General features: G+C 36.3%; 1 protein-coding gene across 2 annotated transcripts; it reads left to right on the plus strand.

Moving 5' to 3' along the window:
• Window positions 1–448: 448 nt before the first annotated feature.
• Window positions 449–12,378, plus strand: LOC135607890 (probable serine/threonine-protein kinase SIS8). Of its 2 annotated transcripts, none has more exons than XM_065100084.1 (13): window positions 449–925; window positions 1,629–2,069; window positions 3,703–3,806; window positions 4,669–5,858; window positions 6,588–6,628; window positions 7,435–7,503; window positions 7,619–7,719; window positions 8,970–9,048; window positions 9,130–9,228; window positions 10,045–10,113; window positions 11,056–11,105; window positions 11,194–11,370; window positions 11,811–12,378. In XM_065100084.1, exons 1-13 carry the CDS (start codon window positions 524–526, stop codon window positions 11,848–11,850), a joined length of 2,862 nt encoding a protein of 953 aa, XP_064956156.1. In that variant the 5' UTR covers window positions 449–523; the 3' UTR covers window positions 11,851–12,378. The 2 variants fall into 2 exon arrangements, with proteins under 2 accessions (XP_064956156.1, XP_064956151.1); XM_065100079.1 differs by having other exon boundaries at window positions 450–925; window positions 11,780–12,378.
• Window positions 12,379–13,280: the final 902 nt, after the last annotated feature.

Below are 13,280 nucleotides of genomic sequence, written 5' to 3' on the forward strand. Positions count from 1 at the left end.
TCATCGTTATCGTCTCGATCCATGGCGTCTTCAAGTGGGCGACTCGCTTCCTCGTTCCCTTCCCCGGCAAGTTGACGCCGAGGGCCGTCGACTCAGCCCCAGCGCATCTTTCTCCCTCCTCCTCGTCGTACGCCAGTCACTTACCCGTCTTATAGCCGGCTTTCAGACTGGGCCCCACGAGAGAGTTCCCGTTACAACCCGGAACGGGTTCATCTTGCGGGGAGAGGAAAAAGCAGTTCTACTTTGCCGGTTTGCGGGTTACCACTGTAACCCATGTTTGTTGACCTCTTTGGCCTCTGCCACACGTGTGTCTTATATGGGACCCAACTATATCTCTAAGACAGAAATAGGTATGTAAGAGGGTATGTTTAAAGGATAGGAAAAGTGTTCTAACCAGATTAGATCGAATAAGGGATTGCTATTAGTTAATTGTGAGATAATTTAAACCAACAAGAAGAGACGGAGAAGAGCGGAGAGAGAGAGAGAGAGAGGGAGGGGGGAAGGGCTTTGGATCTGATGGTCAATGTCGAGGATGAAGCATCTTCTACGAAAGCTTCACATCGGCGGAGGAGGAGGTGGCGGAGGAGTCGACCACCAGCACCATCAACGGCTCGGTGATCCGAGGCGTAACCCTTCGCCGCCGCCCGCTGCCTCGGCGTCGTCGAGTTCGAGAGGGAGCGGTCAGGAGGCGGCCTCGGCTGGGCCAGATTTCAGATTGTTCGAGGAGGAGTACCAGGTGCAGCTGGCGTTGGCGATCAGTGCCTCGGACCCTGACGGGCTCGAGGACCCGGATTCCGTGCAGATGAAGGCGGCCAAGCGGATGAGCCTGGGGTGCTCCCTTGGTGTTGGAACTGCCGCCGCGGACTCTGTTGGTGTTGGTGGTGCGGATGAGAGCTCGATGGAGTTCCTCTCGCTCCGGTACCGGGTGAGTCTTGAGGTTTTCCCGGTCTGTTACTGTTTGTTCTATGTGATCGTTTTGATCCCTTGTCTATGGTATTTCAAGTTGAATTATTTCATTGATACGTTTCAGATCGAATAAGTATCTTAAAAGGTTTAAAGCGTAAACTCTCAATCCAATCGTCAAAAGCTACTCTTGAAGCTAGCTATTATAGGCAGTGCAATTTTAGGATAATGGCTAGCGCAATTATATAAGGTTCGAGTGGTTACGAATTTTTTCTCAAGTAATTTGGTCGAGGAAAGAAGGTGTCTTTATCAGGCTTAACCTTCAGTTCAGAACACCTGTTTTAAAAGCTTTTTCTCATGTTCTAATATAGTTTCTTTTTTTTTTTGTTCTTTTTATGCCATAGTTTTCTTTCACAGGTTAAGTCTTGTGAACAATAAATTTTGAAGCATCAAACTGAATCAAGACATTTCTACCTCCCTTGAATGAAATATAGACTTAGACACTTCTGGATATTGAATATAAATGCTGCTTTCATCCTTGCTGTGTTTTCTGTCATATCCTTCATCCATGTGATGGCGTGGGTGATCTCTTGCTATCTGTTCAAGAAGTTTTATTGTTGTTCACCTTTAAGTTTAGAGTTCTGATTCTCATGCTCATTTTTCTCATAGCATGATTCATAATTTGGTTAAGGATTAATTTTTGGTCATTGTATGTTTTGTTGCAGAGCTACAATGTTGTTAACTATGATGAGAAGCTAAAGGATGGTTTTTATGATGTATATGGAATTATCTCAAATTCCAACCTAAGAGAAAAGATGCCTTCATTGTTAGATCTCCAAGCAACATCGATTTCAGATGACATTGAATATGAAGTAATTTTAGTGAACCAGACAAGAGATCATGCACTTCAACAACTTGAGAAGAAAGCAATCTCTATTGCTTCAAAAAGCAAAGCAGAAGAGCGTGGCATACTCACCAGTGGGCTAGTCCAGAAGATTGCAGATCTTGTTGTTCACAGTATGGGTGGCCCAGTTGATGATGCTATTGATATGCAAAGAAAGTGGGCTCTCAAAAGCTGTGAATTGCGGACTTCTTTGAACACTATTGTTCTTCCTCTTGGTTCACTTGAAATTGGATTATCACGTCACAGGGCCTTACTCTTTAAGGTTGTTATTATTTTACTCTTTTGGTTCAAACATATGCTCTAGAATGTCTTTGTCCTGACCACATCAATCTAATGAAGTACCTTGTAATTTCTTCTCATCTAGTTTTGCAGCATATGTGACTTTTTTTTCTCACTTATATTATGTTGTTTTACAAACCTTTTGATAATTAAATTGTATAATAGTACAGCTAGATCCTTTGTAACATGTCTTTTTATGGTACATGAACATTTACTCAGCTATTTGATTGTCATTCCAGGAACATGTTTTGTCATGTGCCATAAGCATTTATTCAGCTAATTGATTGTCATTCCAGCAGTATGTTACCATGATAAATCCTTATTGATTTGAACAATTTAGTATTTGTCATTTCCTTTTGCTAATACTTGACACCATTTAACATGTTGAAGGTGTATAGTAAGCAACAGGCTACCACATCCTTATCCAGTTTTTTGTGGAAGGAATGTACTTCTTTTAAAGATTTAACCTGAAATCATGAGTCTGTTATCACTCTTTTGGCCTGAACAAAAAATTTAGAGCATTAATGAACATGGAGGTAATTGCAGACCAAAAAGACTGCAGCAAAACTATAGTTCTATATGTGGAATATACCACGGTAATAAGAGTACATGTATATTCAAACAAAATTACCTAAATTTTTTCATTATTTGATCAATGATATTGTACATCTTGACTTGGAAAGAACCATATATGACTTGTACCGGGGAAACCCAATCTATGCAATAGATCTTAGACTGATCATAGTATTTGAGCTGAAAAGACCTGGGAAATCACATTAAGAGGGCATTAAGTTGGCATCCAATGATCTTTTTTCTAATATTGTTATCTGACTTTTGTCAATTTAGAGGTTTGGCAATTCATCTGTGATTGTAGTTACTTTTATCCACTCAATATGACAACGTATCAATACTGTGTTAAGAATCATTATATTGTTCATCCTACAATACTGTGCCAAGAATCATTATATTGTTCATGAGTATCAAATTAACATGTCTATGCTTTATCCTCAGGAGGGCATGTTATTGTCATGTGTTTTGCTCTACAAGTCTGTGATCTTCATATTGTTTTATTAGAAAATATGTATGTTATTTCTATGGTTTGCCTTACTGATCCATACCGGTGTACCAATTGACTATTGGTACGATATGTACCGAGCCATACCGACATATGGTACAGTGGGATATACCGATGTACTAGTATATATACCGCCCATACCGATCCCTTGTCATACTCGTATGTATTGCCTATACCTGCTGTAGGGCAAATCTTGGTTGTTTCTATCAATGGGATTATAAGTGTACTTTGGTCTTTATACATGTTAAGGGGAAAAAACGGAGTAAATGTTGTCCTAGTATGGTTAATTGGTTAGCAATTATTAAAAAAATTACAAAATGTTATTTTCAATGAAGTTGAAATTAAAATTGACAAATCGCCCGATTTGTGAGGATACAATTAACATTTCTGTTTACATTCATTTTATAAGCTGGGATCACCAATGCTATCTTTAAAAACAGTAGTAATTTAGGTAGACTATTTCCTTGTTTACTTTTCTTATGAATTTTTTATTGCACAAGAACAAGAAGTTGAATAAACTACTCATTTTCCCCCTTTTCAGGTACTAGCTGATCTAATAAACCTCCCTTGTAAACTTGTAAAAGGCAGTTATTATACTGGTACTGATGAAGGGGCTGTGAACTTTATTAAAGTTGATTATGACAGGTCGATTCCTTTATTTCATTCTGCTTTCTTATGGTTGCTATAAATAGTTATATACCTTTTAGGCATTTACTAAACTGGCTTTGGTTGGTGTTTCTATTTGTTCATTATGTAGATTTTTAACATGAAACATAAATTTTATATGATTTCTATTTTGTTTGAATATCTCCTACTATTTTAATGACAATTGATGTTAGTACTATTGTAAATGTCGATACTATTCTGATTTTAGCATAGCTAAGATATCAAATGATGTGTTTTTTTGTGGTTCCAACATGTGTTGAATCCAGCAAGTCTCAGGATTTCTTTATATTTTTGTCTCATAGGTTTTAATTTTATTAAAAATAAATAAAATGTTGCTTGATATTTGATTTGTTTGTGATGTATCTTTGGTAGTTTTTAAACTTTTGATGTGTGCTTCAGTGTCTGGCCTCTCTTAATGTTCTGTTTCTTTAAAGTATTTCAGTATTCAAATAATCAACTAGCCTAGCTGGGAAATACTTTAGCTGGTTGATAGCAAGGATCAAATCCCGTCCTCACCACTTACCATTTGCAAAAGAAAAACGATAACAAACAAGAAACAAAAGAAGCATTAGATATCATGTTTTTGTTTCCTCCTCACCATTACCATTTGCAAAAGAAAAACGATAACAAACAAGAGCAAAAAGAAGCATTAGATATCATGTTTTTGTTTCCCCCTCAGTAGCTGATGTAATTCAATCACCTTTATCTCTTTATACAAAATTCTATAGAGTTGCTAATATAACCTGTTTACATTATTGAACATCATATTATATGTAATATATGTATACATAATATATAAATCAGAAAGAAATTTGATAGAGCATCACTTCATGTGTGACAGTGAATATATTGTTGATCTTATGGGAGCTCCAGGCACATTAATTCCTACTGAGAACCCCTGCATTCATCTTGAAAATTCTGGAAACTTTCTGCTGGGCCCAGAAACCATTGAACAAACTGTCAAAGATTTATGCTTGGCCCTTGATAAAGTCAGTTCCCAGTTTGAGAGGAAAACAGATGTATTAGAAGGAAGTTATGATAACAGCTTATTATCGGGGCATCTTGGATTGCAGCTAGAAGAAACATCAAATTTAGTCAGTAGACCAGAAGATGTTGATGCAAAATTTGATAATGATCAAATTGAAAGATGTGAAAATGAACTTGGGAAATTTTGCCCTTCACCGAGTAGGCGACAAGACTCATTAAAACCTGAAGAAGTTATATCCCCTTCTCAAAGGATGAAAGTTAATGATGTTTCCAAATATGTAGTAACTGCAGCAAAGAACCCTGAATTTGCTCAGAAGTTGCATGCTGTTTTATTGGAAAGTGGTGCTTCACCTCCTCCAGATTTGTTTTATGACTTAAGCCCTTCACTAGATTTAATAGAACAGGACCATAGAAAAGGCAACTACAAGGAAAGAGAAGGGAGAAGTGGGACAGATTTACCTGTCACTGGTTGGACGTTAAACTTCCAGCCTTTAGTTTCACATGCATCAGTTGCAGAACACTCGAATGATACTGATAATGGAAAAAGGAATCAACATGTTGGTGGAGAATCCACATATAATATTGACAAAGGCATATTTGGTACGAGCATGTCTACATCTTTAGTAAAAGCAAATGAATGGTTAGTTAAAAAGGATGTTCAGGTGGATGGAAGTTCTCCACATGATTTTTGGAGTAAATTCACCGGTCCAGTTCTTGATACTGCATCTGTATCAACAGCTACATGCATGAAACAAGTGAATGTTTCTTCTGTACCATATGAGGCTGAGTCAAATGTTCTTGGATCATCAGATGCACAATACTCTCAGGAAAATGCAGGAAGCCATTCTAATCCTTATAAACATGGAGATATTCCTTCAGAAGATTGTCAAGAATGTGCAAAGAATTCTACGGTCAAACTCTTACAAGATGATCCTCATGGCTCAAGTGCTTCTGACAATATAAAAAGAAGCATAATACTAGATGCTGTTGCTGAATGGGAGATACCATGGGAAGATCTTCAGATTGGAGAAAGAATTGGTATTGGTATGTCTAATAATTGACCTCAACTTTTGAAGTTGTTAATCTAATTAAAGTACAAAATTTTTATATGTTGTTCTGTTTATAGATTTCAAATAAACTTAAACTATAATTCTTAAAGTTGTGCAAACATATCTATGATCATCTTTTCTTTGATAGATCAGAATGTCGCTTTCCTGGTTTTTTTAGTATTTAACCTGCATAATTTATTTAGATTGGTTTCCGACTTGCCAACTATTCTTGTAGTTCTGGCCATACATTCAATTGTCATTCTCAAAATCCATTTGAGAAGATTAAATTTTATTGCACAATCATGGATATAAACAACTTGTCTTGACCATGATTGATAGTTATTGGGATCTTTCCATGAATTGCATATGTCAGTTATTATTTCAATTGGGTTCTACCTGAGCTTATCAAAATGATGTTTTTCAATGGCCAACTTCCTTTCCGTTGATGCTTATCACTCTTTTTTGTCTCTCCTTTTCTCCTTTTCATTTGTTTATGTCTCACCTTAGCTTTATTCTTTTATGATATTTACCTTTAATTTTTATGTGGGAATATGACTTGGAAAGAGGGTAATCTAGAAGCCATGTTGAAGCTGAGTTTTTAACACATAGTATTACAAGTCAGTTTAATTATCTACATCCATCCTCTTACTGTTTGATTCTTTAGTTTGTGAAAATTGGTGGATAATAACTGATTCATACATAACTAAATATTCTTATATTGCAGGCTCGTATGGGGAGGTTTATCATGCAGATTGGCATGGCACTGTAAGTTATGGTCCAGAAAATTACCTTTTATTTTGGACTAAGTATGAAATATTCTCATTTTCTTAAAATCAGATGAATAAAGCATTGAGTTGATGATGCTTAGACATTGTTGTAAAAAACCCAGAACTTTTGATTTTCTTAATTTAGTGGGGTTAATTCACAGTCATGAAGTTTTTTGGATTCAGTGATTATGGATGCACAAAATCCTGATACTGTGGTTAAAGTATTTGTACAAAAGATTTTCAAGTTTCCAATCGGACTACAATGTTTTAGAGATTTACAGAGAAAAAAAGCGTAATGCTGAACTCACCCTAGTAGTTAGGAAAGATTTGCAAAAACAACCAAAAGTGATTGGAGTTGCAATTCCATATCAGGACACCACAACTTACTAATAGTTGTGTGATTCTTCCTTCAATCTCAACAAGTTAATAGGTTCGTTCAACTAAATTTTCCGTAGAAAATTCTAATGAATTCTGTTATGGATTTGTTTGCTAATTGTTTGATTGTCCGTATGCCACTCGTGAATATATTATGCAAATCCTTTGGTATAATTTTTGTGGTAATTTAAGTCAAGCAAAATATAATGTTGTCACTATTCTTTTCGTAATACTGGTGAACCTATAAGCTTTTAGATTTCCATGAAAGTAAAAAAATCATGTCCCTATCTAGAACTAAAGAAGCTTGAAATTTTAAGTTGTAGTGGAACAATTGGATGGTTGTTTAAGAATCATTATTTTGGTTTGTTGAGAAATGAAAAGTTTGTTTTTTTTCTTGGTACATATTGTTTTATTGTTGTCGTCTTTCAGGAGGTTGCCGTGAAGAAATTTTTGGATCAGGGTCTGTCTGGTGATGCATTGGAACAATTCAGATATGAAGTAAGATTTTGATGAATCCGGCATGTTGGACGCTTACCATAGTAATTTTGGAACCTGTAGTTCTCTATTCTTTTTGTGTTTTCAGGCTAGTAATGTATCAAGTTTGTTGCTGTAGGTGAAAATCATGTCAAGGCTACGGCATCCCAATGTTGTTCTTTTTATGGGAGCAGTGACCCGTCCTCCAAATTTGTCAATACTAACAGAGTTTCTTCCAAGGTTTGTGCAATACACCTTTCTACTTGATCAGTGGGCATAACAAGTACCTTTTGCCATGATCTATGATGCCTACTAGCTCAAGCTTATATACAAGTCTTACCACATGACTGAATATGTTCAAGTTATTACTAGTGGTTCAATCTAGTATTTTATACAAATCCAAACCTTTCTCACCTTGAGGCATGGGTACTCGTTAGCCTAAAATTCTTGCAGAATTTGTCTGTATGACTAACTCAAATGTATGGTATCTTTGGTGTGGAGGGGGTTCATTACCTTGACATATTTTAGCCCACATGAAGGGTCCTATATATTTTCTTTGGTATTATACTGCCCAAATTTTCAATCAGTAAAGAGTGAAAGGTGGAGCCATATATGAGCTTAATCATTTACTATCATCGCAACCCAGCTTGATAGAGCTACTGTGACTCAGTATAACAAGCTTAAAACCATGTGATTTAAAATGTTTAGGCTGAGGAATTTGGTAATAGACTCATCCAACTCTTTATACCATCATGATATCCTCTCAAATCTAATGTAGGAATAATTAGAGTATAAAAATTACTTCACTCATAGACAATGCCATTATCAAGATCCAACACATTAACAATCCCCTAGCAAGTAGAAGTCCATGGCCTAGTGGAAACTCCACGTATCGATATGCTTCTTGCACCATCCATGAGTAGTAGTTTCCCACTTGTACACACTCACCACACATATAGTAACTTCCATTCCAATTATTACAACCCAAATAGGTACACCTCCTATTAAAACAAGTCCAGAATCATGTAGCCCAAAATGCTTCTTTCCACGGTATTTGCAGTAGATTCATCTAGTTGTATATAGTAAATACTACATTAACCCTCTTTCATTTTCAATATGGGGCCAATGTAGGTGTCACAATTCTCACCACTACAAATAACTGGACTATTGCTTTGGTTCATTGTTAGTGAGGAATGACTGATGGTCCAGTAGGTTAGTCGTTGCTGATTAATGATATAAGAGGAGCATATGTCATGATGGTATCATGAGTACAACATCTTTTTAAAATACAATATCCTATCATATCTTTGAAACAAGGAATATCATGAGTATTTCATCTGGTACTGTCAGATTTGCTGGCTGCACCAAAACAAAGACAAAACTTCATCATGCTAATGTATGGTACACATGATATCTTCATCAGGCATGTAACCACATTAACTTCAACATTTTAACTTAGATGATCACAACATGTTATCTTCTGTTTGCAGGGGCAGTTTATATAGGTTGTTGCATCGTCCTAATGTTCAACTTGATGAAAATCGACGACTGAAAATGGCACTGGATGTGGTACTAGTTTGACCATTTATGATAACAATTTGGTTATGCATACTGATATCCACCTCAGCTCAACCTGGGTTATCTTGGCAGGCCAAGGGGATGAATCACTTACATACTAGCCATCCAACTATCGTGCACCGGGATCTGAAGTCTCCAAATCTTCTTGTTGATAAAAATTGGGTGGTCAAGGTACTTCCATTTAATAATAGTCATTGACCTTCTTGCATACCTCTCAGCAAACCTGTCCATGCATAAGATTTTCACCATGATTTTATTATAATAAGGGATGGTTTATTATGATGGTTATTCGGTCATCACAATTAAAATGTCAGATTCATCATTTCATCAAGTGATTGCCTATCTAACTCCATGCAATTTGTTATGAAGGGCTTTATACAAACTATAGATTGCATGTCCAATTTAGCAGATAGTTGTAATGCACAAAGATCAGCTAGCATAAATTTGTATCACAATTAGAATTCTAGGATGTGTGGATGTATAATACAAGGATCAGTAGAACTTTTTTTATTAATGCTTGAAACAGAACTGTAGTCTTTGAGTTGCTGGTTTTAAAGAATGATGCAAAGTTAAATCTAGCCTAATGCTGTATTTGTGGTACTTCTATTGAAAGTAAACCTATTATGATAAGATGACCCGGCTCATAATCCATTTCATAACACTGGGACCAATCCTCATAAAATAGTCATGTCTTTCTTTCGCTCTTTTTTGTTCTTATCTTCTGGTTCATGGTCTATCTTCTACTTTTTAGTTTTTATTGTCAATGTATTTGAGAAATTATAATATTAGCTACATAAGGTTAAAGCAAATTGAGACATCATTGATGATGGAAGTAAACTTGTTAATTGGATCTGAAGAAGAGCTGTTTATTTTGGTTGCAGTACTGCTGTTTCCTGTGCTGTAGAACATGCAAAATCACATAGTGTATATCAAAATTGTTTTACATTCTTTCTGAAGTATACAACTTTACACTCGATTTTGTCTCAGGTCAGTGATTTTGGCTTGTCAAGATTGAAGCATCACACCTTCTTGTCATCCAAGTCCACCGCCGGAACAGTAAATTTCTTATTCCATTATTTACTTCAGTAATTATTTCTGTTATCTACTGCAGTTTTTGTTCATCTTGACCAATAATTGGTTCACTTTTTGCAATTCCCCCTTGGTTTGTGAATCCTGAATTTAAAGCTCGTATACAAGTTTCTTTTGAAGTTTTAAATTCTAAGCACGGTTGTTAATGGAGCCTGATAACCTGGAACCTAGTCCCATTTTTTGGTATGGATCCTCATTTTGGATACATTAACCTTATTAAAATCAAGCATGGATCTGAAATATGTACCAACAAATGCATATAAATCTGATACCTGACACAAAATATCGAGTATGGATCCACATTTTGTACTTATAAGCTCATCAGAATTTTATCCTAGGTAATCCTACCTGACAACATCTCCAGTTCTAAGGATTACTGAAAAGGTAGAAATAGGGTACCCTATACAGAAAACCCAATACATGATGCAGGCATGACCCAAGAGTCTGACTCACCTGACGCTTGTTGATTTCTTGCCCTTTCTCAATTCTCATGCTGATTTCTCATTGTTGAGCCACATTTCTTGTTTCTTACATCAAGTTGTCCAAGCTGCATATGTTATTTTCATGATACATGTACACCATCTCAGCTTCTAACATTAGCCAATGTCCTATTTTCTATTTTATCTGTTTTCATTAGTTATTTAAAGTGTTTATTTTATCCTATATCAAATTTGCTTCATTTTCATCAGGTTGTATTGGCCTTCAGGTCTAAGTACTTAGTTATTATTTTATGTTTTCTGTTATTTTTTTTGTGTTTGTGCAGCTTCGTGTCTTGTTACTTTTCTTTGGTTGTATTTTTATATTAAGTTTTAATTAATAATTCATCAAAAAACACTGCATCTTAGCTTCATCGTATTAGTTGATTTTTACTTATCATGTACCAAGTTTCTGATATTTGTACTCGTACAGCCGGAGTGGATGGCGCCGGAGGTATTACGAAATGAACCATCAAACGAGAAGTAAGTGGGTCATTCAGATTTCAAAACACTGCAGAATTCTACAATATTTGGGAACCTCTTGGTAATAAGAAACATCTGTATGTATCAGATGTGATGTTTACAGTTTTGGTGTAATCCTGTGGGAATTAGCTACCTTGCGCATGCCATGGAGTGGAATGAACCCAATGCAAGTGGTTGGAGCAGTGGGTTTCCAAAATAGACGTCTTGACATACCTGAAGAGGTCGATCCAATGGTTGCACAAATAATAACTGATTGTTGGCAAAGGTAAGCTTGCTTGCTGATGTTAGTAGCAATGTAGTTCTCTGTTTTTAACTATTAACCTACCTTTTGTACCATAGTCAATGCACGTAAAAGTTAGTGAAACTTCATTTCCAAATAATGAAGTGGTTGATGGATACAGAAGGTTAATAATAATAAGTGAACTGTAGATAGTGGCATTCTGGTATCACAGCAAACATTGTTCATTTTCATTGTGCTTTTCTGGTATTTGTAGCGACGGAATCGATCTGTTCTTTTAACTGGCATTATAATTTGCTTCCAATTGTATTGCAAGGATTCCTAGAGGTTAATTTTTTGCATCGTTGTTTTTGCAAATGTTGGTTTCAAAACTAATGCACTAGATTGAATGTATTATTACTAAGCATCATGCTCATACACTTGGTTTCTCATGCAGTGAGCCTAACGAACGCCCATCTTTTGCCCAGCTTATGTCATGTCTTAAGCAGTTGCAGAAGTTGGTCGTAGTAAACTGAAACTTCCCATGTCGGCGAAAATATAGATGGCTACTGACTGAAGGTTGCAGAAGTTGGTCGTCGTAAACTGAAACTTCCCACGTCAGCGGAAATATATATGGCTACTGACTGAAGACTACAAACCACGCAAATCGATGTGTCTATGCTGGAACAGCAGGGCACCGACTATGTATCACAAAATATATTTGTTTCTGTTCAAAGTAGAGGATTCCTAAGAGGCTGTTGGTAGCAGAAAAGGCATTTTGGCTGTGCGAAGTGCAGCTGCAGAATTAATACCGGTATACTCCGAAGCTCTTACACAACGATTAAAAGTATAGCACTGCAGTATATAATTCTGTCATTTTTGTTTCGGAATCACAAGTCGATTCTGAAAACTGCTTGAAATTATACACAGCGGCCGGAATTGTAATTATTGTTGGTGTGGAGAAAAGAGAAGGTACTGATCAAAACATTGAAGGGGTTGCATAAGTTGCATGACCTGTTCATATCCTCAATAAAATACCTGTTTCTTGAGTTTTAATATTTTCTTTTTCTCTTTGTCGTCTCTAAGTCCAAAATCTCGTCTGCAATGATATCTGTGTGCGTGTGATTCTGCAGGAGCACAACCAGTTGGTATGGTATTTATTCTTTCCTTTTCCTCCGTTCTCGCAGTGAAATGTGTGATATAAGAATTATTATATGCTCAAATTAAGTCATAAAACAACAAAAACCAAAAAGAGAAAAATGGAAATCAAAGGACCAAAATCATCAAATAGTATGGAAGAGGAAATATAGCACCAAAGGGGAAAAAAACAAAATGAAATTATGAGTTACAAGATCTTCTACCGACGAGGGTTGGACTTTCGACCTTACAATGTCATCAAAACAAGGGTTTTGAAATGAATCTTCTCGTGCTTTTATTATTTTTCCTTGATCGATTCGTCCAAAGAGAATTAGCATGATGTGTCACACATCATCTTCCTATCATTCGGAGTTTAAATTGAAGCTCGGTTGCATCAATGATAGCGACAGTCCCAATCTAAGTTGACCACACATCATTTGAAACATCATAAATTAAACCGCGGTTGCATTAATGAGACCAAACTTAGGCAGTCCCACTCTGAGCTGTGACCACATATGACAGACAGCAAGATCACCTTACTTTAAATTTATGGATTCGACGAAGCTTGGCAGTGACTGCTCTCAAGTCGAAGGGGGCATCTTCTTCTTCTTCTTCTTCTTATCCTTGCCTGATAAGGCAGGCCTACTAGTTTGTACTCGTGAGTGCTTATAACAGCGTCAGAGACGTGTGTTCTCCACGTCCAACTATTGTGATTTTAAATGATTCCCTTAATGCATCCAAATTCTCTTAACATTGTTTTATTATTCGTTATTGTATTGCCATCTCTAATTTATTTGATTTTGATGAAGCTATTTTTGATT

Source organism: Musa acuminata, chromosome BXJ1-2, assembly GCF_036884655.1.
Source record: "Musa acuminata AAA Group cultivar baxijiao chromosome BXJ1-2, Cavendish_Baxijiao_AAA, whole genome shotgun sequence".
Classification (NCBI taxonomy): domain Eukaryota; kingdom Viridiplantae; phylum Streptophyta; class Magnoliopsida; order Zingiberales; family Musaceae; genus Musa; species Musa acuminata.

What these genes read in the sequence shown, in the direction of transcription:
- LOC135607890 (XM_065100079.1), top strand. Translation starts at nt 524, where the DNA reads ATGTCGAGGATGAAGCATCTTCTACGAAAGCTTCACATCGGCGGAGGA. An exon ending in CTAACAGAGTTTCTTCCAAG is followed by an intron (nt 7,720 to 8,969) that starts GTTTGTGCAATA and finishes TTCTGTTTGCAG; the next exon opens with GGGCAGTTTATATAGGTTGT. An exon ending in AATGAACCATCAAACGAGAA is followed by an intron (nt 11,106 to 11,193) that starts GTAAGTGGGTCA and finishes TGTATGTATCAG; the next exon opens with ATGTGATGTTTACAGTTTTG.